General features: G+C 43.8%; 1 protein-coding gene across 5 annotated transcripts in view; it reads left to right on the top strand.

Moving 5' to 3' along the window:
* PPP1R12B (protein phosphatase 1 regulatory subunit 12B) overlaps positions 1-9,306 on the top strand; it is a 183,869-nt gene extending 174,563 nt beyond the window's left edge. For all 5 annotated transcript variants that reach the window (XM_019546390.1, XM_019546389.1, XM_019546391.1 and 2 more), the window contains one exon: positions 2,566-9,306. In XM_019546390.1, the coding sequence (XP_019401935.1) occupies positions 2,566-2,652 (87 nt within the window). In that variant the 3' untranslated portion in view covers positions 2,653-9,306. The remainder of the gene's footprint in view (positions 1-2,565) is intronic.
* The last annotated feature ends 1,754 nt before the right edge of the window (positions 9,307-11,060 follow it).

The raw sequence follows: 11,060 nt of genomic DNA, 5'->3' as shown, positions 1-11,060 counted from the left end.
ATTTGAACAAGGTGCTTACCCCTTCATCCAAATCACTGATGAAGATGTTGAACAGTGCAGGCCGGAGGACTGAGCCCTGGGGGCCCCCCCTGCCCACATCCCTCCAGGTCAAAAATGACCCGTCCACCACCACTTTCTAGGTGCGGCCCTCCAGCTAGTTAGTGACCCATTTGACTGTGTGGGTGTCTATACCACAGCCCCCCAGTTTCTTAATGAGAAAGGGGTGAGAGACAGTGTCGAAAGCCTTCCTGAAGTCCGGAAAGACTATGTCCGCTGCTACCCCTGCATCTAAGGATTTGGTGACCTGGTTGTAGAAGGCCACCAGGTTGGTCTGACAGGACCTGCCTCTAATGAACCCGTGTTGGTTGCCCCTAAGCATAATCTCCCGTGCTGGCACCTTGTGGACATGTGCCAGGATAATTCTCTGAAAAAGCTTGCCCAGGATTGAGGTAAGAGTAACTGGCCTATAGTTTCCCGGGTCCTCCTTCCTCCCCTTTTTGAAGATGGGAACCACATTGGCCCTCTTCCAGTCCTCCGGTACCTCACCAGAGCACCACAGGTGCTCGTAAAGCCGTGCCAGGGGTCCCACAGCGACCTCAGCCAATTCCCTCAGCACTCTGGGGTGGAGATCATCAGGACCTGCTGATTTGAACACGTCCAGTCCCTCCAGAAGTTCCCTGACTAAATCCTCAGTGACCCTAGGGCTGGGTGCGCCTTCCCTGGGGCCTAAGGGGGGTCCCAGTGGGGGTGCTGATCCAGTTCCTACTCAGGGAAATGGAGGCAAAGAAATTGTTAAATAGGTTAGCTTTGTCGTCTGGTGTGATGACCAGATTTCCTAGTGCATCTTGCAGGGGCCCCACATTACCCGGTACCTTCTTTTTGCCCCCTATATATTTAAAAAAGGACTTCTTGTTGTCCTTGATCAGGGAAGCTAGTCCCAGTTCCATCTCGTCCTACCCTTCTGCACCATACAAAATTTGACGCCTTTGTCCCTGATTATGTGCAATGAGTCAGATGGAAGCCTGTAGGCTGAAATGTTGGATGGGAATTGTACTGGGCTAGGCAGCTAATGTGTGCAGTACAGGTTCTTGTTTGTTTGTTAATGGAGGGAATAGTTTAATAGACATAGTGTGTGCCAGTGTTTCCCTTTTGGGAGTTGTCTGATTGCAGTAATGTTAATCTAAATGTCGTAATGAGGAAATAGGGCTCTGTTTATTCCAGTAGCTTGTAGTCTGATTTAAGTTCTCGTGCTTTGTGGAGGTGGAAGGAGGAGACGAGGTCATAAGGAGAGGATGAATGTGTGGCTGTGGGTTGAAATAGCTGGGTGAGAACCCACCTAATGAATTCCTGACTTCTCAGGCATGGACTGCAGGTATCTGCACTCAATTAAATTCAGCTGCATGTTACAAAAGGCTGCTTTGCTTGGGGAAATTTTCCAGGATTTTAAAGTGCATATCAACATTGATAGGTAACATTAGTATTAGTGTGCATGGATAATTTATCTTCCCTCCCACAGGCCACTTTCACTTTAACTAGTTTTCCACAGATTGCAGCAAACATGAGTTCAGCTATCACAGCCTAGTCCACAATAAGGCTGTCAGCTAGTTTTTGTGCTATTTTGTTTTGTTTGTAATGCAGTCTAGTATATGTGAAGCTAAGCTCTTTCTTGCCGCTCCTCCTGGGGTGCAAATTGGTGTAACCAAGAGTCTCTTAACTTGGACATTAAAAGGTAACCTGTAAAGGGGGGAGGGGGGTGGATAGTTTATGCTTTTACTTAAAGAGTGATACAGAGAAGTACTGGAAGGGCTTGCCAAAGAGGTTTCTTTTGCACTTTGGGAGCAGTATTTGATTTGAGGGCTGGGTCAGCTACCTTAAGACCTGAAAGAACTCTTGGTTTGAAAATAAGTTTAATTCTGATGTAGTCATTAGTATTTAATGACTAAATGCTGTAGCAGATAACTTCTCCCTGTATGTATTTTTCTCTTACTCCTTTAGATGTTACAAGTGTTTTATCAGTACACTTCTAATGCTGTTTTTTCAAGTGGTCACTGCTTATCTTTTTGCTGTCGGTCATCACTAGCTACTGGCATTTGACTCAGCATCTGTTGGTCTAGCTTTAAAGTCATTCTTGCCCTCCTAAGCCTTACCCCTCTCTGCACCGCTTAAGGCTGTGGTGTGTCATGGTAGGAAACAGCTGTTTCCCACACAGAACCATCCCTCTTAGGGTTGTTTGCTTGCTTTTTCGGTGCTCTAATGTTATTCCACCTACCTCCCTACTTGCACCTGTTCAAATAGTTTGAAAGGGCCGATGTTTCAGAAGTCTCAAAGGGTTATGAAGAAATTGCAAAGGATTTTGGGAACTCATTTGAAGTTATAAATATGTTGAATTCAACTAACTTGCAGTGGAGGAGACATACAGCGAGGGAAAGTACTGTAAGTGTCCTTGCTGTTAGTCCAACTTTGAGAAGACTGTGAGCTGAGCCCTGCTTAGCCCCTGTGACTTGCGAGGCTTTTGTAGTAGTGATCATGAGTGGCATAAACCCTGCCCTGTCTGTGTCTTCGCAGGTTTTAACAGAGCTGAAGTCAGATAATCAAAGGCTGAAAGATGAAAATGGAGCGCTCATCCGTGTCATCAGCAAACTCTCCAAATAGGAAATTTGATCAAAGGAAGGAGGAGGAGGTGTCTCTGCACAAGCTGCCAACCCTGCCACCAACCCGTTCAACGCCTCTTGCCCTCCAAGCAGAAGTACTGCAAGCATTGCAGATATGGGATCAACTTGTCACCTCCCTCTGCTCCTCCCACCACAGTACATTCCCTCATTGCCCCCTAAAGGCACCCCCAGCTGTTTTATTATTTTCAATTTAAGCATGTTGTGATATCTTGGGCATTTTATTCAAGAGGGAGAAAAACCTGAGGATTAGGTTTGAGCTGTCAAGACTGGGCTTGTGGCATGAAGTCGTGTTCAAAGGTGACTCCAGTCTGGAGTAAAGAATCAATCTACTGTAATAAACAATGCAGAAATGAATAGGGAACTGATCCAGCATGCCCAAGCCCTTTTTAGGTGGTTGGGGGGGTGGGGGTGGGAAGCATGAGCAAGAGCACTGAAGTGTCAGCCTCCCCACTTGGAGTTTGGGAATCTGGTTAAATGGTGATGCTGTGAAAGCCATGAGGGCTCATTTCTGTGACAGACTGACAACAGCTGCTTTGCACAGAGAATCTGTTCTCTTCCTGTTTGAGTAGCTGAGTCTCTCCTTATTTAATGTAAGATTTTAAATCATTTTGGTAACTTCATTTCTGAACCTTACCGTTTGGATCCCTCTTTCCCTGCCAAACCTGTGCAGCCTGGGTGGTGATGATGCATCACTCTGTACTCCTTCCAGGATAACTATCTCAGTTACTGTCCAGGTAATGGCATTGCTAATTAAAACTTGACCCCTGCCTTTTGGGATAGGATTTATCACTGGTAAAAGCCTCCAAAAGAGAAGCTGGGTCAGTAGAGATCACCTGCTATATTTACATGTGTATGTAACATCTGAGTGTGAATATCCATACAGTGAGGTATGCAAATACAAGTAAGCGGTCCCTTTTTTCCAAGAGCAACAAGGAGCATTTTTCTACTAACCTACTATGAGAGGAGCACACTAAGCAGATCTTTCATGTCACTGTCAGCAGGCAGAAAAGCAAATGAAAATGCAGCAGTAGTCTGAGTTGGGCTTAAAGGGAGTTAGGTGGGAAAAGAGAAGTGTGCAGGGGAGGTATCAAGAGGATGGTGGAAGCTCCTGACACAGCTGTTTCCAGCTGCCTGAAACAGTGACCAATTGTCCTGCTGCATATCATGGAAGGGTATAATTATATTTATTTAATAGGAGCAAGAATGAGTCTGTGCTCAGTGCATACTGATAACTGAATCTGTGGAGTGATTTTTTTTATTGCTGGAAGCTAGTAACTGGATTTGACCTTGATGGAAAACCTCAAAGGGCTCTTTCATGTTACAAGTACTTAAAACAGATTGAAAGTGTTCTCTCTTGTGGGCATTCAGAAAGCAGCTCCTCCAGATGCTGGATGCTTCTGATTCTTAGCTGTTCTTGGAAGCTGGGTTATAACAAGTCAACACATTTGCTGAGCTTTGTGTAGAAGGGCTTCTTGCAAAGGCACACTCTGCCAGTGCTAGGGCAGTTGTAGCACTTTTCTGTATCCAGGCCATGTGCTTTTTGACTGACTTCCAGCCTGTTCCTTCTTACTTCCACACGTTCCAGTTCTCTTCCAAAGTTTGTTCTCAGACTTCTGATGCTCAGACTTCAGTAGCTGTTGGTTTCAGATGGTTTCTTCTGGTCTCCTCCATTGTATATTTTGTATCAGAACTTTTTCAAACTTTGTCTACTTTGCGTTACATCTTACACCCTTTCTGCTGAACACAACTAAACCAGACTTACTGTGGTCTCTGTTTGGGCCCCCACTTGGTTGTCCAAGTAGTCACTTGTGCTTCAGAAGAGAGATTTTTTTTTTCTTTTTATACTCTGAGAAATTCCCTCTGCAACACAGATCTGGGAAAGAAGGGGCCAAATTATAGCATTCACATCTTGTACAATGCACTGGCTCCAGCAAGCACCTAGCCTTTCCTTGTATTCCTTCTAAGAATTGAGAGCCTTGGGAATTGAAATGGGTCAATGCTTGTAGCTTCATACTTCACCTATGTGCTGCTCTCTTTGTGCAAGTACTTGTTCTTTGTCTTTCATTTTGTGGTCCACTTCTTTTGGACACTCCTCACTTCAGATTTAAATATCTCTTGAGTCTAGATGTGTCAAGAGTCTGGTCACTTCCTATGTTGTATAGGTTTCCTGCCTGTCAGAAGCCACTGATATTGGTGTGAAGGATGTTTTCCATCTGATATGCTGGTATGTGAGCATCTGATCAGCACACATCCTATTGTAGGAGGGTTGGGATCTCAAATTGTTAGTCACTCTTCTTTTGATGAGAAGAGTGCCAAGAAGTATGGAAAATCCTGAGGTATCTAGCCCCTTCTGCAGTATTCATTCTGCACTAGGATTTTAGCTACTATCTACTTGGAGCATTACATAACACTCTAGGTTGAAGAAATATCTCCTTAGCATATTTGCTCCTCAAGAAAAACCTGTAAAGGGTAATAAGGGATGCAAAAAGCATGGTTCTCCTATGTTAACATGTGAAGCCAAGACACTTTCAGTTAAGTGTCTGTTTAGCACTGGGTTTTACCATCCTAATGTCTGGGGGTGGAACTTGCATCAGTTGCTTAGCTCCGTTGAGTGGCCAGAACTGTGAGTATTTTATTGTTGCACAGTGCTGAGGAAAACCAACTTCTTCAGAGTTCCTTGGGTTTAACAAACCACTCCTGACTTTACCATTGGATTAAAGAGAAAAGGTGCAGGACACCTGGCTTTCTATACTCAAGACTTTCAGTGGTGAAAAGCAGTTGCTTTTAAAACAAATATCTATTTTAATCATAACATCATCTCTTGGAAAGTACTAAAATTTTGTTCCAAGCAATTGCTTGGGGACCCATTTTTATCCAAAGAACTTATTGCAGCTGCAAGAGATGAATAGTTTTAATATGCTTAATTTATAGAGCATGTCCTCCTGATAAGTTAAGGATCATTTCTCCAAAACTGGTAGAATTCAGGGCAATTTTTTTCCTTTTTTCTTCTACTGGGTAACATAGTTCCACTTTGGTATGTGAAGGCTGGACTTTTAGCCTCCTAGGAGATCATACTATATACAAAGATGACATAGTTGCAGTGATTCCTAGAATCGTCAGTCAGACTCTATAAGGAGGGAAACATGGAAGTCAGGGTGTCAGGATGCATGCACATGTGTGTAGCACACACACACAAACTGTGAAGATTACAGGGTCCGTATGTAAAAAATCTGTTAAATCAAGGAAGAAGCCCTTTGGTTTTTTACAACTACTTTCCTACCCATACAAGGTTAACATCGAAGCTATACTTTAGAAATGCTCTTGCACCTCTTAAGTGCTTGCTGATCTTTTCTCTTCGTAGTCTCCTGCCACCTTTGACTGACTTTATGGTAAGGGTAACAGAGGGCCACAAACACTAACTCAGAATGAGGAAGAAATGTTTTTTAGTGTGGACTTGGTTTCAGGTTCGTTGCTCAAATTGTGAAACGAGTTGTTGAGATGGGAACAGGTCTGTTTGGTATGGGTGAAGCTGAAGGCTTACTAAGAGATGTATCGTGGTTGTCAGAGCTTACAAAAATGTGCTCTGCATACAGGGAATGTCTTGCAAGCTGTCATAGTAGGAAGGTGCATCTGTGTGATGAGCTCAATTGGCTGGAGATTAAACTGACTTCTCTCACATTAAACTAAATATTAATGGACTAGAGGTAATAATGGATTTACCTCTGAAAAGTAAAAGAAAGGGCTTTTTAAAGAAATGGAGGCAGAGCTGAGACATCTGTATAGGACTGATATTCAGTGTGACTAGGGTTTTGTTGCACAGAATAACTGAAGATTTTATCTCGGGAATGTGAGGCAGTAGTGAGAGCTACTCACTATCAGTATTGATCCACTGTCAGTTGAATTAGTTGCTCATTAGTCTAGAGAACAGGCAGGCCATGCTTCAGTCATTCAGAGAGCAGCCTATCTGCAGCGGTGCCTATTTTTATAAGTGTAGTGTGTGTGTGTGTGTGTGAGAGAGTTTTGACCCTCAATAAGTCAGCCATGCAGATTTTGGATTGGTTATTATGTCTTTGATATAACTGTATAGCACTTCTTTTGCACTATTAAGTGCTTCAGGGTTTTTTGCTGTCAGTAGGGGCTTTCATCACCAAGGCCATCAATCATGGTAATACTATAGGATATGGCCCTAATTACCAATAAATCATTGATAAAGTGCATGCAACTCGGTGATTGTACTAGGTTTTTAAACTGTGGTGTTTCCATTGATAAAAGGTTAGTTTGGTCCTAATCTTATTTGAAGGGACCTGATTTGAAAGGATTGTGTGTCTTGTAAATGTCTCAGAAGAAAAGATAACCTCTTGGGCAAATTCATCTAATCCCGTGTAGTGAATGAATGTGCTTGAGTGTAGCTGGCAGGAAGCAACTTAGATTTTTTTTTTTTTAAATTTAAAAACAGCTTTGAAAACAAACACAAAACATGACTCAATCTATAACAGTCTTCTGCAGAGGAACAGATGGTTCAGACCTGATCCTGTCCATCAAGCTTAGGTCCAAGGAAGCTCACAAGAACTTCACCATATTATTTGCCTAGGGTAGTCTGAAAAGACCATGTCACTGCTAGAATGTACTCCTTGCTATCAGTCCTACCCAAGATAAGTGGGACTGATAGCCTCAACTTGCATCTTTGTCCTTTCTTGGGCTTGTTTCATTGAGCCATCAGTGAGGTGAGGCTTCTAGCCTCCAAAGACAATGGAGTCCCAGAACACATTTTGAAATACCAGTCATTTTTCCGTACGCTTCAAGGCTTGAGGTCTTCTCCTGTTATCTTTCCTCCATAGTTCCTTGGGCACTTGCAAGCATTTTGGGTTATTTATGTATTTCCTATGCTGCTTTTTCTCCCATGTATTCACAGCACTTACATTTCCTCTTGTCTTCTCTGAATGAACAGACAGCTCATAGATTGTAAGAGGCCGCTGCTAGGACAAACAGCGAATTTGCAGGAAGTTGGTAAGGGCATTGTTTCCATGACCTTCCTTGAAGATCTAAAACTAGGTGTGGGATCCTTTTAACACCAAATGGAACTGAGAGCTAGTTAGGAAAATGTGCCCCTTTGGAAGAGGAGTCTGTCGTCCTATATAGTCCTTCCCTTTCATAGACCCGTGAGCATTGGACCATAGAATTCCCTAGCAATAGCCTGCTGAAGAAATGCCCCCCTTTGCTAGAAAATGATCACACCAAAAAAAGAAGCACCTGTTCTGTTGCCTAGACTTGGCCACAGCTCATTTTCGAAGGAGGAGGAAGCTGGCTAGAGTTTCCAGACTAGAGTCATCCTGGAGTAAACAGGCCTGATAGCACCTGATTGCTCCCGGTGAATGGAAGCTGTCTGCCAGCAACGCACTTATGTGGCCATTCATGAGAATAATTATTAGTGCTGAACTGTAGGCACTTCTCCCAGAGGGAGGGGAACAGTGACATTTCACTAGTGACAGCTGCCATCTGAGGCAGGAGGTCTGGTGCAGCCGTTCTATATTGCTTGTTTTCATGCTTGTACGTGTTGCTGTAGATTCCCTTTTTCCACACATTCATCTTGGTTATTCCTTTCTCAGTCAGATTGTTATCATGCCGCCCTACCAGAAACACAGAACAGTTGTTAAATTTAAGTTTGAATCCTTTTATCTTCTTTGGTTGCTATCTTCAAAGATAGTTGTTGCAGGAAGTCGGGTAGGTTTTAGGTCAGGAGCAAAATGTGTTTTAAAGGTCTTGGAAAGTGTTGGTGTTTCTGGTACGGAGCAAGTCCACAATTTCATTTTTCTGAGGCACTGTTGAGGTCACTCCAGGGCCTGTAGTTCAATCCCTGTCCTCTACAAGACTCTCTCGGGGTCACCAGCTCCGGCAGCGTTCCACAGAGAGCTCGAAGGCTGCGCCTGACATTCAGCCAGCCCTGGGGTCAGTGCTTCCTTCTCCTTCTCTTTCTCCTGAAAACAGATTTCTCATTTCTGCTTGGGGTGAGTGTTGGTTACTTCAAGGCTGTCCAACTCCTGGGCAGCCAGGGGCTGCACACAGTACACACTGCAGATCCAGGGGTCACAGGCAAGTAGTCTCCACTCTTGGCTCCACCCTGTCTTGTGCGCAGCCCTTCTACTCTCGCCCCCAGCTAGAAAAAACAAAAAGCTGCTTTGGTACTTCAGAGAGTACCTGGGGCAACAATCTGGATGCAGCAAAGTTGCCCTGTTTCCCCTTGCTTTTCATAGGAAATGCAGACTCTTTCCAGGAAATGCCCTTACATCTTGATTGCTAATCTTGGAAGAGATGGATTGACTCTGCTGGTGGTGTCCCACCTCTCCAAGCAGTAGGTATGCTGTACTTACCTGGTTTAAGGAGTTTCATGGCTCTTTGTAAATACACAACTCAGAGAAAGCAGGACTAGCTTATGAAATGGGGGGAAGAATGTATTTTTATGCAACTTTGAGTGGCCTTTCAAACCCCGAGATGAATGATTTGTTTTACTGGGTGTTGTTATATAGTTATAAGTATTATGTGTTTGAAAGTTTGGGAATAATATTCACATCTATATGATGCTTGTAAACACAACAGTATTTATAAATGAATAAAACAAAACTGTGTTTTAACTTTGCCTCTGATTTTTGTTTCAATAAGAGCAAAGTGATTAATTCTGATGCGAGATGGATGTGGTGATGGCTTCTCCCAGAATCAACTAAACAGATTAAATCAAACTTTGAGTTAGTACTTTCCTTTTTGCTCAACCTGTTACTTCAAAAAGGAAATTAAAAGCACAGAAGACCTAAGCTGAGCCTTTATTAATTCCTTGTGTCTCTCTTTTCAGACACTATTCTGCTTGTTTTGCATTAGAAATACCTGGTCCTGACTTGGGGAAAACAGGGCAAAACTGCTGTTTTGGTTTCTGTCTGTTGTGATCTCACTAGGAGAAACTGCTTAGTGACCCTGGATCAAATTAGCCAACCCAGTGCCAGCAAAAATTAATTAATCCATTTATATTTCGAGAAGGCTGTTGTAGCATATGATGATAGTTGAGTAACATTCTAGTCCAGTCCTTCAGCAAGAAACTGAAGATGAGACTTCAGTACTCTTCACATTTATATGGTTTAAATAAGTCTTAAAACCAAAGGCCCTTGAAACTCACTTGATCATATAGCTGCAGCAAAGAATACCAGGCAGCAGGTCACCTTCAAAAGTAGACATAAATGAGCTATGCACCAAAAGCAATTTTTAGGTCCTCTGCAAAGCAGCTGCAGAGACCTTGAGTGCAAAGAGAGGAGTAAGCAATACTTTAACGTAAAGGGAAAATTAAACATGCAAGATGTGGAAATCCATCCCTTTAATTCTATCTCACTTAATTGTGGGCTCAGGTCTGAATTACAGACCAGGTGGCCAGCAGAAAGGGAAAAGGTTTTTAAAGAGACGGATCAAGAAGTAAAATTATAGTGATTGTTGTCTTCATTACACAAATAAATACAGAGTTAGTTGGTGAAGTGACCCACAAGCTACTTGCAAGAATTCCTATGTTTGCCTTAGCTCATGGCAGCATGGAGACTGCTCTTGGGCACTTCCTCCTCTCCCCAGCACTGCAGCACCCCCATGTGGATGCCCCCTACCGTGTGCTGTGCAGCCTGGCCTCACCCTGAACTCCTCACATCATGGCATGTGTTGCATGGCCCTCTGGGGCAGGTGCAGAACAGAGAAACTGGAGGAGAGAAGGGGAGCTTGGAGACACTGGCTCCAGCACTGATAAAAGGAGTGGTGGCCAGGTGGGAGCCTGGAGGCTGCAACTTAAGGTCTCATGGGCTGTCAGTTGGACAGCCTGACAGCCCGACAGCCCATGACAAGCAGGGTAGCCTTGCTCTTGCCTATTTATGCTGAGACGCACATTTATGTTGAGGCACGCTGAGGCCCAAGTTCCAACCTGCAAGGGCCACTTGCTGCTCCTGCCTCTCCCATGAACCTACCAATGGGAGGGAAAATAACAAATTTTCAAATGGATCCCGGGCTCTCCTGCAAAAAAAAAAAAAAAAAAAAAAAGCTCTTCACCAAAAAATAAAATAAAATCCAAGCTGGCCCATCTTCAAGTGGACTGGGGCACATCTGCAGTGTGGCAGCAGTAGGTTCCAGCTGGCCTATCCCTGAATACACACTGCTCAGAGGCTCCAAACCTAGAAATAAGCTTGAGAGGCTTGCCAGGACATTCCATAGTTTCTAGGGTCAGAAGGGACCTGAGTAGATTGTCTAGTCCGACCCCCTGCCATGGCAGGAAATAATACTGGGGTCAAATGACCCCAGCAAGATGTTCATCTAACCTCCTCTTAAACACCCCCAGGGTAGGAGCCTGCACCACTTCTCTTGGAAGCTGGT

This window comes from Crocodylus porosus, unplaced genomic scaffold (assembly GCF_001723895.1).
Source record: "Crocodylus porosus isolate Cpor-Errol unplaced genomic scaffold, CroPor_comp1, whole genome shotgun sequence".
NCBI lineage: Eukaryota > Metazoa > Chordata > Crocodylia > Crocodylidae > Crocodylus > Crocodylus porosus.
This window is presented reverse-complemented; position numbering and strand designations above follow the sequence as displayed.